The sequence below is a fragment of the Labeo rohita genome, chromosome 16 (genome assembly GCF_022985175.1).
Source record: "Labeo rohita strain BAU-BD-2019 chromosome 16, IGBB_LRoh.1.0, whole genome shotgun sequence".
Lineage (NCBI taxonomy): Eukaryota > Metazoa > Chordata > Actinopteri > Cypriniformes > Cyprinidae > Labeo > Labeo rohita.
Window position 1 is genome coordinate 780,360 of NC_066884.1, and position 22,132 is coordinate 802,491.

Consider the following 22,132-nt stretch of genomic DNA (forward strand, 5'->3'; position numbering starts at 1 on the left):
CTCCCTTATTCTTTTATATATTTTAATATGTACAAGTCAGAATAAGCATCTTGTTTGATTTTGTACATAAATATTGTTACATTGAATGACAATGTAACATTATTTCAACCAAAAGTCTCCAAAAACCTTTGAAACCTTAAAAGTAGACACTTTACTTAGGTTTAATGTGCTTTATATGGGCATAAAATTACAGTAAATATATATATATATATATATATAAATAAGTGTGAGTGATATATGAACAAATCCTTCAAAATATAGAGAGGAATAAATCTGTAAAGTACATAAATGCTGCTGAAGTTGAGAAAGAAACTCATTTTGAGAAAATGTACTCAATCTACAGATGCAAACAGATAGAAGTGTCATCAAAGAAAACATCCAAAAATACACATTTAAGCAAGATTTAAAGTAGACTGAAAAAACATGTTATTAAAGCCAAATAGCTTTAAAATTGCATGTTTTTTGTCTTTTTTCCTCACACAAAAATGTGTTTAAATACTAGTGTCAGTGGTCAGATCTTATACACATGCACTGACAATAATTAAGAAGCGACAGAACAAGAGTTTAAAGTAATGGAGTGCTGACTAACTTGTCCAAGACGTATCCAGCTTTACGGGCTGTTGTTCTGGTTGTGTTCAGCGCTGCAGAAGCTCGGCCTCTCCGAGAGGCTTGGATTGCACAGATGATCGCAGATCTTTGTCACCTGACCGCCGCTGAACTCTGATTGTCCGCTGATGACGTGCTGTGAGACCATGTCCCTGCGGAACGTCACGAGCGATCTCCTGCGCCGGCAGATCCGGGTGAGTTTGTAAAATGTGTAAATATTTCAAGGAGTGGTTTATTTACATCATTGTTTACTCACCCTCATGTCCTTCCAAATGCATATGCTGTTATTTTTTTTCTGTGGAACATAAAGGGAGAAACTCTGAAGAATTTTACAAAACAATAACCCAGCAGTTTTGGTGTTTAAAGCAGTATAAGTGTATGTAATGCTCTCGTGTCGTGTGTGTGCGCAGGAGAACCGGGCTCTGGACTTCCAGAGACACTATCATGTGACCGACCCGTTTATAAAGCGTCTGGGGCTGGAGGCCGAACTACAGGTGATTGATGAATGATTGTGTGTTTTCATGTGACGTCACACCCATATAGAAGCAAAACAGTGTTTTCCTCCACTGCCCATGAGTTATTGTTCACCAAGTGTACTAATAAAGCCGTATTAAAAAAACTAAATTCAGTGTACCCCTTACAGATAACGTATACTATATACAGGGAACCAGATGAGCTTAGAATATGAATGCAACACACTAAATTGCATGTTTTCACCTGGAAAACCATTATAAAGAAAACATTGTGACTTACAGCAATGCATGTACAGACAAAATGACAAGCCAATATGAGTGAAACGCACAATGTTCACATCAAACTTTTTTTCATTTAAAAAAAAAAAAAAAAAACAACATGATAGAGAAAGCACTTAATGTGCACGTTTAGGCTCATCTGCTTGCCTGTATTTAGTGTTTATTAATCAGGTGCAAACTAAATTTGGTCTTCCGATATCATGTCTTAATGCATTTTCATTTTTCACATTAAGCGTTTTAGACTGTGCTGCTAAATTTCAATCAAAAGTGATTAAAATACTCCGTCTTGTGCTGTATATGGACTGCAAGAGCCCAAAACTTTAACTTTAACGTTAAATTATCTTCTTCTTTTGAGAAGTGATCTAAACATTCATGCTGCATTTTTTTTTTTTTATAACTGTGTTATTTTAGTATTGGGATACTATTATAGCCTTTATTAATATTTAGAATTTTAATAATATTTTAATATTAAATAATAATGTTAATTAATGTTTTTACTTTTATTTAAATGTTAGAATTTTATATATATATATATATATATATATATATATATATTAACTTTAATACTATTTTGATATTAAATAATGTTAAAAATAATATTTTTAATTTTAAGTAATGTTTTATATATTTTATATATATATTATATGATATATAATGTGTATATGTATTTTGTTTGTTTGTTTTTTAACTTTAATACTATTTTGATATTAAATAATGTTAAAAATAATATTTTTAATTTTAAGTAATGTTTTATATATTATATATATATATTATATGATATATAATGTGTATATATATTTTTTTGTTTGTTTTAACTTTAATACTATTTTGATTTTTAAAAATAATATTTTTAATTTTAAGTAATTTTTATACTATTTTAATATTAAATAATAATAATGTTCAAAAATAATATCTTTAAAAATTATTTTTTTTTTTCATTTTTATTTACATTTTAGAATTTTTTGAATTAATATATAATATATATATATATATATATATATATATATATATATATATATATATATATATATATATATATATATATATATATATTTTTTTTTTTTTTTTTTTTTTTTTTTTTTTTTTTTACTTTAGTAACATTTTAATATTAAATATTAATGTTAAAGAGTAATATTTTTATTATTAATTAATGTTTTTATTTTTTCTGTTTTTGATTTTATTTAGTTTATATTTTTTTATTTAAAATGTTTTAGTAATTCCTATTTATTATATACAACACAAACAGCATTTATTATTATTATTTTTTTTTTTTTTTTTACTAACATTTTTAGCACTTCAGTGTATATATACATACACATTATTATTATTATTATTATTATTATTATTATTATTATTGTTTTAGTTATTTTAGTACATCAAGTTAAACTAAATTAAAAGTGAGAAATGCTGCCTTGGCAACTAGCTGAAATGTAAACCTTTTTTTAAAATATTTATTTTATTTCCGTTAAAATTTATTTAATTTCAGGTAACAGTTTTTTTTTTGTTGTTGTTGTTTTTATTTTTTAATGTTTTTAGTTTTAAATTCAGTTTTTGCATGTTTTGCCCTCCAGTCACGTGACTAAAAACTATGAAAATACCTAACAGTACAGAAATAGCAGACACTTTACTTAATTTACTTTTCCAGAGGCCCACTTAAAATCTTAATGTTTTTGCACTAAAAAGTTAAAATTTAGATAATTCATGACAGACAATTTAAGAGTTTATTTGCAAAAACATAAACATAAAATGTTGATAACATTTTTTATTATGTCATTATGTGTTTATTGTGTTTTATTGTGTTAGTTAGCTGTATTTTTTAGTTATCTTTACTTTATATCAAAATAACCCAACTGCAGTTTGAATGAGATCAACTGGAATCCACAATGAAAAAAACATGATTTTTGAAAATTGTTAAAAACGGAGTTATCCATTTTTGCGAATGAACTCTTCAATTCAAGACTTGAATGTAAACATCTCTTCACATTTGAAGTAACAAAGCCTTCCTGTGTTATTTTTGTAGTTTAGTTTCAATAAATGCTCATTGTAGACTTGAACAGACGTTTTGAGTTTTCCCTAATGAAGGAATGTTATATTTTATGACTGCTGCTATGTTGTAATCATGTGTGTGTTCAGGGTCACTCCGGCTGCGTCAACTGTCTGGAGTGGAACGAGAGAGGAGAGTAAGTTTTGGCGTTCAATCCCAGAGTTCTTCACGTCTCCGTGTCTCTTCATAAACTCACTGAGTTTGTTCTTTCTAGTCTCTTGGCCTCCGGTTCGGATGACCAGCACGCCATCATCTGGGATCCCTTCCGGCACACCAAGCTCATCACTATGCACACGGGACACGCAGCCAACATCTTCTCAGTGAAGGTGAATCCAAGTCCGTGTTTTTAATCTGAATCCGTGCCAGAATGCGCATCCTCAATCGGTGAATATATGTGTTTGCAGTTCCTGCCTCACTCCGAGGACCGAATCTTAATCACGGGAGCCGCCGACACCAAGGTGCACGTGCACGACCTGACGGCGAAGGAGACCATTCACATGTTCTCGGATCACACCAACCGCGTCAAACGCATCGCGACGGCTCCCATGTGGCCCAACACCTTCTGGAGCGCAGCTGAGGACGGGGTCATCCGGTACGGAGAGTTCAATCTCAGATTCGCTGCCCGTCTGATGCGGGGTGGTTCGTCTGGAAACTGCAGCTGGTTTTTGAATCAGAGAAGCGCTATTATAAATTATATTGAATGGAAAATTAAAATAAATAGAGGCAATAGCCTCAAGGGCAGTGCTTTGGGCAACCTGAGTTTGAGGGGGGGGGAAATAAATCTTTAAAATTAAAATAAATAAATGAGAGTAATCATTATACATCTTAGTGTGATTATCAGATCAGAGGCTGCAATTTAAGTAAACAACATGCACATGAAGCATGCAGAATATTTCATTATTATATATGACTTGTAATAAAAAAAAAAAAATGCTCATCAAGGCTGCATTTATTTGCTCAAAAATACAGAAAAAAAACTGATATTGCAAAATGTTATTACAATATAAAATAATGTTTTTTATTTTAATATACGTTACAGTATAATTTATTTCTGTGATGCAAAGCTGAATTTTCATCAGCTGTTACTCCAGTCTTAAGTGTCACATGATCCTTCAGAAATCATTCTAATATACGGATTTATTATTAGAATGATCAATGTTGGAAACAGTTGTGCTGACAAATATTTTTTTAAACATTAAAAAAAAGATTCTTTTTTCAGGATTCTTTGATGAATAACAAGTTAAAAAGAACAGCATTTGTTCAATATATAAATCTTAAATCTATGCTATCACTTTTTATTAATTTAACACATCCTTGGTGAATAAGTTTTTTTTTTTTTTTTCAAAAAAAGAAAGAATAAAAATGTACAGACCCTAAACTTTTGAACAGTAGTGTATATTGTTAGAAAACCTTTCTATTTTAAATAAATGCTGTTATTTTAAACTATTTATTGATCAAAGAATCCTAAAAAAAAGTATCACAGGTTCCAAAAAAATAACTGTTTTCAACAGCATATTTTGTTTAAAACAGCATATTAGAATGATTTCTTGTATTTTTAAATTATATTTTAAAGAATATTAAAATAAAAAAAACATTATTTTATACTGTAATAACATTTTGCAATATTGCTGGGGTTTTTTTCTCTATTTTTGATTAAATAAATGCAGCCTTGATGAGCAGAAGAGACCTCTTTAAAAAACATTACAAGTCTTACTGATCCCAAACTCACCGTATTTTTTATTCATATTTTGAATTTTATGCATTTATATATTCATGTTTTTATTTTCATAATTTCATGTTTTGTTTTGTTTTTGACAGTTTTAGTAGTTTTGTTGTGTTTTGTCATTTGTATCCTTTTTTTTAGTATGTCTTTATAGTTTTTATTCTTTTTGAGTTATTTTAGTAAATAAAAAAAAAATGTTGCCTTTGCAACTAAATGAAATATGTGACCTTAAACCACAAAACCAGTCAGAAGGGTCAAATCTTTAAAACTGAGATTTATATAAATAAGAATAAAAAATAATATAAATAAATAAGCTTTCCATTGATATATGGTTTGTTAGTATAGGACAATATTTGGCTGAGATACAACTATTTGAAAATCTTGAATCTGGGGAAAAAAAAAAAAAAAAAAAAATCAAATATGGAGAAAAATCACCTTTTAAAGTTGTCAAAATTAAGTTCTTAGCAATGCATATTACTATTCAAAAATTAAGGTTTGATATATTTACGGTAGGAAATTTACAAAATATCTTCATGGAACATGATCTTAATATTCTAATGATTTTTGGCATAAAAGAAAAATCAATAACTTTGACCCGCACAATGTATTGTTGGCTATTGCTACAAATATACCCGTGATACTCAAGACTGGTTTTGTGCTCCAGTGTCATATATACTAGGGTCAAGAGGAGTTTATTTTATTTCTGATAGCAGAAATGTTCTTGCAGGGTTTAGTATTAATTTAAAACACTAACCCTGACGCACACTGCACTTCTAAAAATCCCAAGCACCAATCAGATTTCCTGAACGAACACGAGCCGCTGACGTCTCAAGTCGTGTTCGGTTTCATTCTCAAAGGACCAGACTCAAGCCTCCAGCAGAAGTTCAGTCATACGTCTCCTTGAGGTTAATGAGGCTCATGGGAACGGCTCGTATGCCCTTGAAAACTGTGTTTCGAGCCTCTCCAGATGTTGTGTTGGCTGCAGGCGAGTCTGGCACATCGGGGGACGCGCGTCTGCGCCGGCACTGAATGATGTGTGGACATGAAAGCGCACGGCAGGTCCCTGACTAAGACCAAACCCAACCGCAGTTTTCACAGGCGTCAGTACATGTAGAGGACACGCAAGCTAAAATACAGCTGTTACGGGCGCTTTGAGAATGAGTATCTGAAGGTGCCAACACGCAAAATGCAGCTTGCAGAAGTTGCTTTCGAATCTGCATAAAATCTGCTTTATTTCCAATCAGCTGGATTACTTTTGAAATGACTGGATTTTGCTGCAGGAATGCACAGTGGTAAATGTCAAATCTGTGCTCTGGTTTTGTTTCCCATCAGGCAGTATGATCTGAGAGAAAGCAGTAAGCGATCAGAGGTGTTAATCGATCTGACGGAGTATTGCGGGCAGCTCGTGGAAGCCAAATGTCTGGCCGTCAACCCTCGTGACAACAACTACCTGGCTGTGGGAGCCAACGGGCCCTTCGTCCGCCTCTATGACATCAGAATGATCCACAATCACAGGTGATTTCATCATTATATTAAAGAAATAATTCACAAATAAACACAAGTGAGGCAGAATCTTCCTTTTCACAGCAGCAGCTCTCTACTGCCTGATTTTGCTAATTTCGTCGTCAAAAATAGCTTGAAACAAGTCACAACTGAGCCGTGTTTAGTTCATGAATGAATGTGCGTTTTTAAACAAATCTAGTGAGTCAATGATTCAGTTTCCATTCATAAAGAATCACTTGCTTTATTCCTTAATGAATCAGCCGTTCGAACGAATCAAATGAATGAATAATTCAGTAATTAAAATCAGTGACTTGCCGCCACCTACTGGCAGATTTAATTTGATTTTGAAGTATCTTTTCAGTTATTTAAATCATTTCATGTTTTTATATTCAAAATGTAAATTTAAAACAATCTCAACATGAATTTATGAATTTGATTGCACTCATGCCACCTCTGAGCCTCATTAAACATAAAAATACACCTACAAGACACTTTTGTGTTCTTCTGTGCCTCCTCTGTAGTACTAGTTCATTTTGTTAATACTGATTTCATTTAAACATCTACTTCTTCTTATTCTGTTGTTTTAATTGGAAAATTTAAAAAGCTTATTAAAAATTATTTATTTATTTATTATTATTTTATTTATTTATTTATTTTAAAAGATGACATTCTTTTAATAAAGTTTGAAAAATGCCATTACAAAGGTAAAAACAAAATTCCCCCGTAAATCACTTTGAGTCAAATATCATCTCATAATGGGAAAGTGATTTTTTTTTACTTATTATTGATTAGAAGGTGCTCCTGTAATTTTGACTGTGCTCCTGAATTTTTTGTATAAAGATGTATTTTAGTTATAAGTAAAGTTATGAGTAAAAAATATAAGTAAAAAACAAACAAATTATATTAGCATTCAATATAAACTAATATTTATTTAAAGTGAAAAAATTGCATTATTTTACTATCACTGAGATCGTATTATAATTTTTATTTTAATTTTATTTTTTAGTCAAGTTTTAGCAATTTTGTTGTGCATTTTGTCATTTTTATTAGTTATTTTTTCAGATGTTTGCTTTTTTAAAAATTTAAATGTATTATTTTAGTTAATGTTAAACTAAATAAAAATAGAAAGGTTGTTTAATAATAAAATAAAATTAATAAAATATGATTCATAAAATAAGTTTTTTTAATATTTGATTTTATCTCAGTTGTCATTTACTTTTAGGTTTTGAAAATGTAAGTATTGAGCATGTTTTGTGTGCTTGACGTTACTTTAAATTATAAGTTGCAGGACATTTCAGATGTAACTTATATTCCAGAAAATGTGATGACTAGAAACCTTGGTTCTAAATCCATGGTGTTGTTATTTTGAGGGATGTTTTTATTTTTTGTCAAAATTCTTGTAGGAAGTCAATGAGTCAGAGTACCTCAGCCGGCGTTCACACGTTTTGCGACAAGCGGAAGTCGATACCGGACGGCGCTGGACAGTACTATGTCGCAGGTTTGTCATCACCATCACTGTGTTACTCATGCATGAGCTTCTGTATTGGGAAAAACACATTTTACACAAATTTCTCTGCGTTTGTAGGTCATTTACCAGTAAAGCTTCCTGACTATAATAACAGATTACGAGTTCTGGTGGCCACCTACGTTACTTTCAGTCCTGACGGCACTGAACTGCTGGTAAACATGGGTGGAGAACAGGTAAACGAGAAACGCTTGCTGCTGAGTTACTGACTCTCCACTGATAATATGCAACACTGAAAATGTTTGATGCACACAATGCTGCTTCCTGTTTGCAGGTGTATTTATTTGATTTGACGTTCAAACAAAGGCCGTACACCTTTCTGCTGCCCAAAAAATGCCACACGTCATCGGGTAAGAAGTGAATGCTCTCGTAGAAGCCAGTATTATTATTATTATTATTATAAATAATCAGTCAAATTACTGTATTTTGGATTATAAAAATATGTCATAAATGTAAATATACAGAGTTCGTACAGATACATGTAAAATGAAATTCCAGGACTTTAAGCACTACTTTTTTGATTTTCAAGGACTTCAAACAGAGATCTTCTCTTTCAAATTCAAAAAAAATAAAAAATACTAATAAAACAAAATGGCAAAAAATAAAGTGAAGCACATGTAAAGTATTACTACTAAAGTACACTACACTGTTACTATTTTCTTAAGAGATCTGTATTTGTGGATATTTATTTTTTCTTTGTTTTGTTTTTAAAACTATATTTCCTTAAATGTTTGATGTTTTCTGCTGTTTAAGAAAAAAATCTGAAAAAAAAAAAAAAAAGATTCACAAAACCACTCTGAAATCCTGATCTGAAACAAATGTCCCGAGCAGAGTCAAATGATTCATGAACGCACCGAAGTCCTGATCTGAATCAAATGATTTGCGATTCACACTCCTATCTAAAGCAAAAGATTCAAGAACCTGCTCCAAGGTTCTAATCTGAATCAAATGATTCGTGATCCACGCTCTGAAGTCCCAATCTAAATAATGATTCACAAACCATCATTTCAGATAAAGATTCGGAGCGGCAGATTACGAATTATGTCACTTAGATTGGGACTTCGTGTATTGTGAATCATTTGACTTTAGATCAGGGGACTTCAACTCGCGTATCATGAATCATTTGATTTGAATCATTCAATTTGCGAAATGACGAGCGCATTCCGCTCTGAATCAAGTGATTCACGATATGCAATTTGAAGTTCCGATCTGAAGCAAATGATTCACGATTCGACTGGAGCTCTTCGAAACTGAATCATTTTGTGACGCATTGGTTTAACTGATTCGGAGTATCAAAAAGCTCGGTTTCATGTATATCACTATACACAGGTGCTTTTTAAAATCACTACAATTCGAAAACGAATAGCTCTTTTAATTTGATCTGTTTGTGCTAGTGAATCACTTAAACTGAATGACCGAAGTTACAAGTTTGAATCAATAGGAGCGGTTCCAGCATAAATGACTCACTCCATTGATTCGGTTCATCTGTTCCTCTGTTCGCGTCTTCAGTCATGTTTACACGACACTGTCAGTTCTACTACTGGCTTAGCTCGATTGTTTTATACCATTAACTGATAAAAAAAAAAAAAAAAAAAAAAAAAAAAAAAAAAAAAAAAAGTATTATGTTTCTTGAATTGTGTGAATTATCCAAGTAGATTCAACAATTTGCAGTGGAAGGTTATCATACTTAACTGAAACTAAAATGTAAACTAAAATTAAAATAATAATAAAACATTTTCATTATTTGACAAATAAAATAAACCTTAACTGAAATAAAATAACATATAAAAACCTTTTATAAACTAGCTGCCAAGGCAGAATTTCTCATTTTCTTTGATTAAACTGAAGTAAAAATGTATATAAAAATATATATTGATATTATTAAAAAAAAAACTACTAAATACACACCAACTTAATAAAACTTTAACTTAAATCAAGTTAACTTTAATTAAAATGAAAACAGAAAATATATTTTAAAAAAATTAATAAACTATAAAAGTATCTCAGTGATACTAAATAACACTGCAGTGATAATACAGATGATCAGTGTACTGATTCATTGAATCAGAATTTGATTTACAGAAATGTATCAAACTTACGAACTCTAAAACGTTTTTGTACTTCAGTTTAAATGAAACACTATAAAACATTGAATCTCAAGCTAAAAAAAATACTGAGACCAAAAAAAAAAAAAAAAAGTCAAACAAGGTCTTTGCACACTGAGTCTGAAATTTTTGCAGGTTAAAAATAAATACGACCTCACGTTGTGTCAGTCACGTTTGTATGGAAGCTGTTTCCACCACTAAATATTTTTTTAAAAAAAAAAAAAACGTTATTGCGACTTCTCACAATTCTGACTTTTTTTCTCAGAATTATGAGTTTAAATCTCAATAAATAAAGCTGCAATTGCGTGATATGAACTCGCAGTTGCGAGTTATAAAGTCAAAATTCCAGGATATAAACTCGCAATTCTGAGAAATGAAGTCAGAATATAGTCTGCATCTCGCAATTCTGACTTTATTTCTCGCAGTAGTGAGTTTATATCCCGCAAATGTGACTTTATGACTCACAATTGTATGTTTATATCTCACAGTTTTGAGAAAAAAAGTCTGAATTGCGAGATAAAAAGTAGTTTTTTTATTTTCTATTGGCGATAGAAATTCAGACCAGGTTCGATTTTCTGCGTTTTCCCATAGCGAGCATTTTGATAGGAAAGGATGACGAATTCCAAAAAAAAAAAAAAAAACGCATTTCAGACTTCGAAAATTTCTGGCTCAGTGTGCAATGACCTTAATCATCCACTCTTAATTCGTTTTTGTTCATGGCAGAGGTACAGAACGGGAAGACGACCAACGGCGTGTCCAACGGGATTCATCTTCCCGCCAGCCGCCTCAAACTGGCGAAGGTTTCCAGGTAGGATTGATTTATGTGTGTAATGCCGACCCCATCATCGATTCCGTCACGGTCACGTTTATATGATGTCATGTCCTGTTCGGCCTAGCCTTGAGGTCATTGTCTGTATTTGCGTCTCCAGTGGCTCTAGTGATCTTCCTCCTCATCTGGAGCGGATCAAGCAGCAGGCTAACGACGCGTTCGCACGACAGCAGTGGACTCAAGCCATTCAGCTCTACAGTCTGGGCATCCACGAGGCCGGACACAACGCAATGCTGTACGGAAACCGCGCCGCGGCGTACATGAAGAGAAAGTGGTACGATAAGAAATTGACCCATGCGTAAAAAATCAAAAATCAATAGCTTACTATTGCTCAGTGTTTTAATCCATGGTTTTCTCAGGGACGGTGATCACTACGACGCCCTGCGGGACTGTCTGAAGGCCTTGTCTCTGAACCCGGGTCATCTGAAGGCGCATTTCCGTTTAGCGCGCTGCCTGTTTGAGCTCAAGTACGTGGCCGAGGCTCTGGAGTGTCTAGATGACTTCAAGGGCAAGTTTCCGGAGCAGGCGCACAGCAGCGCGTGCGACGCGCTCGACAAAGACATCAAGGCGGCCCTCTTCTCCAAAACTACAGACTCCTGTAGGTTCAGTCTTAGGTCATGGATGTTGTTTGTGTGTGCATTTTAATAATCAGGACTCTCTGTATATTTTTCACACATCCAGCTGATGACAAGAAGGGGAACAACTCCATCCGCTTCCACAATTTCAGCCGGAAGGAGTCCATCCCGGAGGACGAGATCGTTATGAGAGAGCGAAGCTTCGATTACAAGCATCGCTACTGTGGCCACTGCAACACCACCACTGATATTAAAGAAGCCAACTTCTTTGGAAGGTCAGTTTACTGACACTTTATTTATCATGTGTTAATAATACTGTGATTCTGAGATATTTTAAAATATATCTTTAAAAACATTTTGCATATACTTGTCAAAATGCTTCTTTGGTTCAAAATTTTGATAAAAATGGCACTAGGTCATGGCTTCAACTCCCAGAGAATGCATGAATGATAAAAGGTTCCATGCACTGAAAGTTGCTTTGGATAAAAGCATTTGCCAAATAAATTAGAGAGTAAATTTGCCAATTTTCAACCAGATTAATATTGTTAGTGCTGGTGGTGTATGTAAAGCAGAGTTCGTATAAGGTGCTTAAAAGGCTTGAAGTACGAAACAAGTACGAAACATTATACTTTTTTCATTTATCTCAGTTAATGTCATAAAACTAGTGAGCTAAGCCAGTAGTAGTACTGACAGTGTTGTGTAAACATGACTGAAGACACGAAAAGCAGAATGGATGAAACAAATCAACTGAGTCATTTACACTGGATCTGCTCTGATTGATTCAAACTCACAACTTCGATCATTCAGTTCAAGCGATTCACTAGCAATCGGGAATTTAAATCATGTCTCGCAAATCATTTGATTCAAATCGGAACGGTTTTATGAATCATTTTACAAATTGAATGATTAAAATCAAATGATTCGTGATACTCGATTTGAAGTCCCGATCTAAATCAAATAATTTGCGATACTCAAAGTTCCGATCTATGTCAAATGATCCATGATCTGTGCTCTGAGTCCTGACCTGAAATGATGGTTTGCGAATCATTATTCAGATTGGGACTTCGAAGCGCAGATCGCGAATCATTTTAATCAGATCGGAACTTCAAAGCGTGGATTGCAAATTCTTCATTGATTCAGATCAGAGCTTCGACTCATTTAATTCAGATTGGGACTTCGGAGCGCAAGTCATTTGATTAATTTGATTCAGATCAAGTCATTTGATTAATTTGATTCAGATCGATTGGAACTCGGATCATGAATCATATGATTTAAATTGAATCATTTGATTCAGATCGGGATTCACATCGGAACTTCAGAGCACAAATCATTTGATTTTAATTCAGAAGGTGAATCATTTGATTCAGATTGGAACCTCGGATCATGAATCATATGATTCAAATTGGGACTTCAGATCATTTGATTCAGACCAGAACTTTGGATCGCTTGTGATTTGATTCACATCGGAACTTCAGAGCACAAATCATTTGATTCATTTAATTCAGATCGGAACTTCGGAAGGTGAATCATTTGATTCAGATCAGAACTTCATAGCGAGGATCGCGAATTAGTTGATTCAAAACAGGACTTTGAGCCCTGTAAATTAAATATGTATATGTGAAATATTTTATATGTCTTGCGTGTTTGTAAAGAGGCTGTATGTATGAGACAGCAGCGCTCGACTCATTCAGTTGTCTCTCTACAGTAAAGGTCAGTACATTGTGAGCGGTTCAGACGACGGCTCGTTTTTCATCTGGGAGAAAGAGACGACGAACCTGGTGCGGATCTTACAAGGAGACGAGTCTATAGTGAACTGCCTGCAGCCGCATCCCAGCTACTGCTTCCTGGCCACCAGCGGCATCGACCCCGTGGTGCGGCTCTGGAACCCCAGACCGGAGGTACGACCTGATTCACTGACTCATGATTCTTTGGTTTTCTTTTCAGTCTTTCATTCAGTTTGATTTGATGCACTGAACTATGGCTGATCATTTTGATAATCTCAGGCTGAAATGTAGATGAGTTTGTTAGAATGTGTCATTCCATCACTTGCTCACCAATGGATCCTCTGCAGTGAATGGGTGCCGTCAGAATAAGAGTCCAAACAGCTGATAAAAACATCAGAATAATCCACAAGTAATCCACACCACTCCAGTCCATCAGTTCACATCTTGAGAAGACAAAAGCTCAAACAAATCCATCATTAAGATACATTGAGTCTGTAATCCATAATAACACTTCCTCCAGTGAAAAAGTGGTCTGGTCTGAATCAGGAGCGAAATCTGCACAGATCAAGCACCGTTTACAAGCCAAAACAGCTCTAAACAAATATGTGGCTGAATTTTGATGTGAAAGACAATAGGAGATGGACTTTTTTCACTAGAGGAAGCGCTATTTTGGATTACGGAGTCATATTTTAGTTAAAAATAACTTAATTGATTTGGTTCATCTGTTCCTCTTTTCGAGTGAGTCATTTACACTGCAACCGCTCTGATTGATTCAAACTTTTGTCTTCGATTCATTTTAAGTAATTCACTAGCAAAAGCCCGATTCAATTAAAAGAGCTATTCATTGTCGAGTTTCGAATGATTTTAACTCGTGTAGTGATGGGTGAAACGAAGCTTTTCGAAACTTTTTATCAGTTAAACCATTGCGTTGCAAAATGATTCACTGTTTTTGAAGCGCTCCAACTGGATTGCGTCTCGCGAATCATTTGATTCAGAGCGGAACGGTTTGTGAATCATTTCGCAGTTTGATTCAAATTAAATGATTCGTGATACGCAATTTGAAAGCCCGATCTAAGTAAAATGAGTCGTGATCTGAAATGGTGGTTCGGGAATCATTGTTCAGATCGACATTTCAGAGTGTGGATTGTGAAACATTTCATTTACATCGGGACTTTGGAGCAGGTTTGTGAATCTTCTTATTCAGATCGGGACTTCGGTTCGGAGCGTGTATGGTGAATTATTTGTTTCAGATTGGGACTTCAAATCAAATGAATCACAAAACGCGATTTAAACTCCCAATCTAAATAAAATGACTCGTGATCCACGCTCTGAGTCCTGATCTGAAATGGTGGTTCGTGAATCATTATTCAGATCAGGATTTCGATCATTTGATTTTCATTTTAAGTGATTAACTCGCAAAAGGCAGATTCAATTAAAAGAGCCATTCATTGTTGAATTTCCAATTATTTAAAAAAAAAGCACGTAGTGATGGGTGAAACAAAGCTTTTCGAAACTCAGAATCATTTAAACCATCAGGTTGAAGCACTCCAATTGGATCGTGTATCGCAAATCATATGATTCAGAGCGGAACAGTTCGTGAATCATTTCACGATTTGAATGATTCAAATGAAATGATTCGACAAAAAGCTGAAATAAATCCATCGAGACGTTTTAACTAAAATATATTGAGTCTGTAATTCATAATAACGCTTCCTCCAGTGAAAAAGTGGTCTGGTCTGAATCAGGAGAGAAATCTGCACAGATTAAGCACCGTTTACAAGCCAAAACAGCTCTAAACAAATATGTGGCTGGATTTTAATGTGAGACACAACAGGAAATAGACTTTTTCACTGGAGGAAGCGCTGGGATGTTTTTATCAGCTGTTTGGACTGTTATTCTGACGGCACCCATTCACTACAGAGGACTGAATTGGAATTTTTTGGGTGAACTGTTCCTTTAAAAGGATGTCTCTTGAGATAAACATAACTTAAAAAGCACATAGTGATGGGTGAAATGAAGCTTTTTGAAATCTGAAGCTTTTTGAACCATTGCGTCGCAAAATGATTCACTGTTTCAAAGCGCTCCAATTGAATCGTGTATCGCGAATCATTTGATTCAGATCAGAACGGGTTCGTGAATCATTTTGTGATTTGAATGATTCAAATCAAATGATTTGTGATATGCGATTTGAAGTCCCGATCTAAATCAGTTCACATCTTGAGAAGACAAAAGCTGAAACAAATCCATCAAGACATTTTTAACTAAAATATATACACATTCATAACATTTCCTCCAGTGAAAAAGTGGTCTGGTCTGAATCAGGAGAGAAATCTGCACAGATTAAGCACCGTTTACAAGCCAAAACAGCTCTAAACAAATATGTGGCTGGATTTTAATGTGAGACACAACAGGAAATGGACTTTTTCACTGGAGGAAGCGCTGGGATGTTTTTATCAGCTGTTAAACATTACATTAATTTATCAGCTGAATTTAAATTTTTGGGGTAAACCGTTCCTTTTCGAAGCTTTTCAAATTTGAAGCTTTTTGAATCAGTTGAACCATTGCATCGCAAAATGATTCAAAGCGCTCCAATCAAATTGTGTATCGCGAATCATTTGATTTAGATCAGAACGGGTTTGTGAATCATTTTGTGATTTGAATGATTCAAATCAAATGATTTGCGATACGCAATTTGAAGTCCCGATCTAAATCAGTTCACATCTTGAGAAGACAAAAGCTGAAACAAATCCATCATTTAGACGTTTTTAACTCAAATACATACGAGTCCGTAATTCATAACACTTCCTCCAGTGAAAAAGTGGTCTTGTCTGAATCAGGAGAGAAATCTGCACAGATTTTGATGTGAGAGACAACAGGAGATGGACTTTTTCATCGGAGGAAGTGTTGGCATGTTTTTATCAGCTGGTTGGACTGTCATTCTGACGGCACCCATTCACTACAAAGGACTGAATTTGAATTTTTTGGGTGAACTGTTCCTTTAAAAGGATGTCTCTTGCAGTAAACATAACTTGTGTTCTCTTCTGTCCGTTCTGCGTAACCGATCGTCAGTCGGAGAACGAGAACTGTCGGGTGGTGGAGGACATGGAGGGCGCGGCTCAAGCCAACCAGAGGCGCATGAATGCGGATCCGCTGGAGGTGATGCTGCTGAACATGGGCTACCGCATCACGGGTCTGAGCAGCAGAGGCGCCGAGGGCTCGGATGACGAGGAGAGCTCGGATAGCCACGTTCAGTGCCGCTCCAGCTAGAACGCCGCGGTCTTCTATCTCCACGTCCCACCTTCGACAAGAGGGCGAAGCACCTTAGATATTTACTTTGCAATTTCAGTTCTACGACACCGAGTGAAAGAATGCCGCCGCTCCGCACTATGCAGATGGAACTTTCCTCCGTGAGTTTCCCCTCGCACAATCCAAGAAGTCAAAGCTCTTTCAGATCAATATCCGCAACACATTTTGACAGGAGCGTCGGCGTACCGTCAGGTTAAAGTTCGTTTCCAAAGTCGCACCGCGCTTGCGTCTTTCTACTGCGGGCTTGCTATCGGATGCGATTTTGTCTCATTTAGTTTTTTCAGAATGAACTTGATATTTGAGCGTCAGAGTGTTATTGTTCATAAAAAAAAAAAAATAAAGTTTATAGGTCTGCAGCACTTTCTTTTGGAAAATATTCTGGATAAATAAACAGTGTTTATGTTCGACCCAGACTTGCATTGAGATGTTCATCGAGTCGGGTTTGCTGAGACTGAAAATGTTTGATGTTGATGTTGATGGTGATGATGGAGGGATTTGTTATTATTTTTTTACCTTTTTCTTCATCGGCACGAGCAGGACGTCTGACCGTTGGCCTTTTATCTTCATTCTTGAACCTGAGAAGAAGAATAAAGACAGAGACTTTTTACAGCTTGCATTGAGAAGATGAGATTTAACTGCGGTTAAAAGAAAGCAGAATGGGCTCTATTTTGGGATACGTGTGTTTATGTTTCACTGTGTTCATTTTCTCTTGGGATTTCAGTACAGTTTAGTGCAACATTTAAGAAATAAATGACATTTAAAGTTCTGCAGCAGCTCTGTCGTTGCGAACATGATCATTGGTGGGGTTTTTCAGAGGAGCGCAGTAGAATATATGAATAAAATTAACTTTTATCGTCGACGGCATGGCTTTATAAACACAGTAATAACGATCGATTGCATTACAGACAGTGGAGCTGTTGACACTGGAAGCACCAGACAGACACAACGCACAGCCACTCTATTTTCCCATCTGTCTCAAATAAAATTAATTTATTTACAAACATTATATGTGTGATTATTTGTGTATTTACAGATTTACTTCTTAAAGTCAGTTCATGATGAAGAGTTTCTCAAGGTTTGTGCTGAAAGTACTTGAGTTTGTCTTGGAAAACACTCAAAAATAACAATATTCCTGAAGAGGTTTTTGCATCTATGAAGTTTAATGTTTTTCAATATGCACATATTTTTCACACAATTCAGAAAACATAATATATTTTCCTATTATTTCAGTTAATGTCATTAAACTAGTGAGTTAAACCAGTATCAGTACTGACAGTGTCGTGTAAACACGACTAAAGACGCAAAAAGAGAAACAGATGAACCAAATCAATTGAGTGAGTCATTTACGCTGGAACCGCTCCGATTGATTCTCGTGTCTTTGATTCATTTTAAGCGATTCACTAGCCAGATTAAATTAAAAAAGCCATTCATTGTCGAAACTCTAAATCAGTTAAACCATTGCGTCGCAAAATGATTCACTGTTTCGAAGCGCTCCAATCGGATCGCGCATCGCGAATCATTTGATTTAGATCATAACGGGTTCGTGAATCATTTCGCGATTTGAATTATTCAAATTAAATTATTCGTGATACGCGATTTGAAGTCTTGCCCTGCATCCCAGTGTTCATACTATCCACCCTGTCTGCACTAAATAATATTGAAAATGACTACTATCACATAGAATCTAGGATGGATACAATAAACATTGAATATTAACCGATGATTCGTGATTCGCGCTCCGAGTCTTGACCTGAAATGGTGGTTCGCGAATCATTATTCAGATCGGGATTTCGGAGCGTGGATCCGGACTTCGGGTTCGCGAATCATTTGATTCAGATTGGGACTTCAAATCGCGAATCGTTTGATTTAGATCGGAATGGGTTCGTGAATCATTTCGCGATTTGAATGATTCAAATGATTCGCGATACGCAATTTGAAGTCCTGATCTAAGTTAAATTATTCGTGATCCGCGCTCCGAATCCTGATCTGAAATGATGGTTCGCGAATCATTAATCGGATCCTGATTTTGAAGCGTGGATCGCGAATCATTTCATTTAGATCGTAACTTTGGAGCAGGTTCGCGAATCTTTTGGTTCAGATCCGGACTTCGGGTTCGCGAGTCATTTGATTCGTTTTGCAACTTTGGAGCGCGTATGGCGAATCAGTTGTTTCAGACTGGGACTTCGAATCACGAATCATTTCATTTTGATCGGAACGCGTTCGTGAATCATTTTGCGATTTGAATGATTCAAATCAAATGATTCGCGATACGCGATTTGAAGTCCCGATCTAAGTTAAATGATTCGTGATCCGTGCTCCGAGTCCTGATCTGAAACGGTGGTTCGCGAATCATTATTCGGATCGGGGATAACGAAACATTTAATTTAGATCGGAACTTTGGAGCAGGTTCGCGAATCTTTTCATTCAGATCATGACTTTAATGCGGGTTTGCGAATCATTTGATTCAGTTTGTGACTTCGGAGCGCATATAGCGAATTATTTGTTTCAAATGAGGATTTCAGAGCGGTTTCAGGATTTTGTTGTTGTTGTTGTTGTTTTTCTTTTTTTTTTTATAAACAAGAGAAATCGTCAAACCATTAAGGCAGTAGAGTTACAAAAATAAAACAAAGAAAAAAGAAATTATACACAAACACAAATCCCTTAAAAAAATTTCCTATAATAAATGTGTAATATACTTAGTAGTAATACTTTGCATACTTCACTTTATTTTTGCCATTTTGTTTTATTAGTATCTTTTTATTTACACATTTATCTTTTTTAGAATTTGAAAGAGAAGACATTGTTTGATTAGTGAAAACTCTGATTGAAGTCCTTAAAAATAAAAATAGAAGTACTTGAAAAGTCCTTGAAAGTTTTGGAATTTTATTTTACAGTAGGCCTGTCTGTACAAACCCTGGTTTCTACAGGCTTCATTAAGGTAAAGTCATTTTTAAGACCAAATAAAGACATTTTCAAGTCATTTTTTATGGTTTTAGTTTTAATTAACCTTAATAACCCTGACGCTAGAATATGGAATTAACTTCTACTGCACCTTCTGATCAAAAAAAGTGCTGTTCTTGTCTTGTTTTCTGGTGCAAATGTTCTTAAATTAAGATGCATTTACTTGAAAATGACATAAATGACATAAAAAGTGTTGTTTTCCAAGAAACTGATCAGAATAAGTTGTTTAAAGCAAGAACAATGGGCTCAGAAAAATCAACTTAACTCAAAGTTTTCATTGCCCAATGACATATTTGTTATTGTTTTAAGCATTAATTCACTATTGTACAGTTTCTTAGAAACCAACTTCAGATGTTCAGTTTGCATCTTAAGTGTTTCTTGATTTAATGATGTTTGGATATTTGTATTGGAAAACAAAACAACAGTACTGAGGAAGATATTTATTTTTTACAGTGCATGCAAGTAATGCCATGACTTCGTGAATTTATGACTTTCTGCTCTAATTTGAGACTTTGAGATGCACAGAAACCCTGTGATGCACCTGTCCTATTTTTGTTTTTAACATATTCATGATAAAACACAAAACAACCCATGCAACCAATGCATTTCTGTTGGAAAGTAGGAACAAATGTTATTTTGATTTTATTCACAATGACACCTTTTTCCCCATTTTACTGCATCTAAAGCACAGCCTGGAGCTCGCAGCTGATTGCATCGTTGAGGATTCCATTCTCGCAGCTGATTGGCTGCTCTGAATTGACGCAAATGAGTTTGCCACTGAATCCCTGAGCGCTACTTTGATGAAGGTGTTACACTCACTTTTCCTGCCCACAATTATTCAAAGTCAATTTTTTTGCTGAATAGTTCGTTTTTTCTCAGTGTGTAATTCATTTGCTACTGTGTTGTGCTACAAACTGACTGGAGGAAACCTGTGTCCTCCAAAGGCCACCTGACCTACATACACTAATGATGAAACTATAGCACACATCTAGGCCAGATGGGCTGCAAGGCCACGGCTGTGTTCACAATAACATATATAGTATGCATACTGTGCATATATGACCTGAATGACCTCCTACATTTGCCATTTTCATTGCAATTTTAACATTTCTATTTGTAATCATTACTTGATCAGATCATCACAATAACTATATTTATTCACAAGACGATTAGTAAACTCCTACACTGTAAAAAATGATAACCTGCAATTGTTACCTTAAAGATCTATATATATATATATATATATATATATATATATATATATATATATATAGAGAGAGAGAGAGAGAGAGAGAGAGAGAGAGAGAGAGAGATATATATATATATATATATATATATAACAAAAACTACTAAAAATGACAAATGCACAACAAAATTACTAACTAATTATAGTAAAATTACACTTCAGTGATGTTAAATAACATTGTTTGATGTGAATGCTATGCAAACTAAAGTTTAAAATGTCTGTCATTGCCTACTGTTTCAGTCACATATTAGGCAGTACACAGAGTATCCTGCACTATGTGGTAAGGTGTAGTAGTGTGTATCATCCCACATTACTGCAGTGCAGCAAATGCCTTTGCTTTAATGGAATGATCTAGAACACATCCCAGCAAAATAAATAAAGTTAAAAATCTGCTGGCATCCTGTCAGAAAAAGGCACCTGTGCTCCAGTTTCTACACTGTGAGTGTAGTACAGTTAACCGAGTCATTAGGGTGATGGAGGAAGCCGTACGGTGACCCAGATGTCACACTACAGTATGAATAAATGCAGAGATCACTTCAACACAAGCCACACCTGCTCTTATGCTGCTGGGATTTAATGCATGAAGCCCTGAGTTTGTTTTTACAGGAATTTTTACATGGGAGGAAATTACAAGACCTGTTTTTAGAACCATAGGATTTTTTCTTTTTTTCACTGGGAATTTATATTGACAGTCAAGTACATATTTACATAGGTCACTTAGACCTTGATGATGATCTGTTCTACTGCTTTTTTGACAAGAACAAAACTGAAATATATTATATTATATTATGTGTGACCCTGGAGCACAAAACCAGTCTTAAGTATCACGGCTATATTTGTAGCAATAGCCAAAAATACATTGTATGGGTCAGAATTATGGATTTTTCTTTTATGCCAAAAATCATTAGGATATTAAGTAAAGATCATGTTCCATGAAGATATTTTGTACATTTCCTACCATAAATATATCAAGACTTAATTTATGATTAGTTACAACTTTAAAGGTGATTTTCTCAATATTTAGATTTTTTTGCACCCTCAGATTCCAGATTTTCAAATAGTTGCATCTCAGCCAAATATCGTCCTATCCTAACAAACCACACATGAGTAGAAAAGCTTATTTACTCAGATGATGTATAAACAGTGTTCCCACACCTTGGTTAACTACAAATTCAAGGACCTTTCAAGGACTTTCCAGGTCCAATACCCTCAAATTCAAAGACTTAATGTGGG

General features: G+C 34.7%; 1 protein-coding gene across 1 annotated transcript in view; it reads left to right on the top strand.

The window, feature by feature from the left end:
- wdtc1 (WD and tetratricopeptide repeats 1) overlaps nt 1–17,693 on the top strand; it is a 21,441-nt gene extending 3,748 nt beyond the window's left edge. The window contains exons 2-16 of the mRNA XM_051130859.1: nt 640–800; nt 1,017–1,100; nt 3,492–3,538; nt 3,617–3,728; nt 3,807–3,994; nt 6,458–6,640; nt 8,032–8,126; nt 8,214–8,329; nt 8,428–8,503; nt 10,982–11,066; nt 11,188–11,361; nt 11,447–11,685; nt 11,769–11,937; nt 13,368–13,560; nt 16,456–17,693. Of these exons, the coding sequence (XP_050986816.1) occupies nt 735–800; nt 1,017–1,100; nt 3,492–3,538; nt 3,617–3,728; nt 3,807–3,994; nt 6,458–6,640; nt 8,032–8,126; nt 8,214–8,329; nt 8,428–8,503; nt 10,982–11,066; nt 11,188–11,361; nt 11,447–11,685; nt 11,769–11,937; nt 13,368–13,560; nt 16,456–16,653 (2,025 nt within the window). The 5' untranslated portion in view covers nt 640–734 and the 3' untranslated portion in view covers nt 16,654–17,693. The remainder of the gene's footprint in view (nt 1–639; nt 801–1,016; nt 1,101–3,491; nt 3,539–3,616; nt 3,729–3,806; nt 3,995–6,457; nt 6,641–8,031; nt 8,127–8,213; nt 8,330–8,427; nt 8,504–10,981; nt 11,067–11,187; nt 11,362–11,446; nt 11,686–11,768; nt 11,938–13,367; nt 13,561–16,455) is intronic.
- Nucleotides 17,694–22,132: the final 4,439 nt, after the last annotated feature.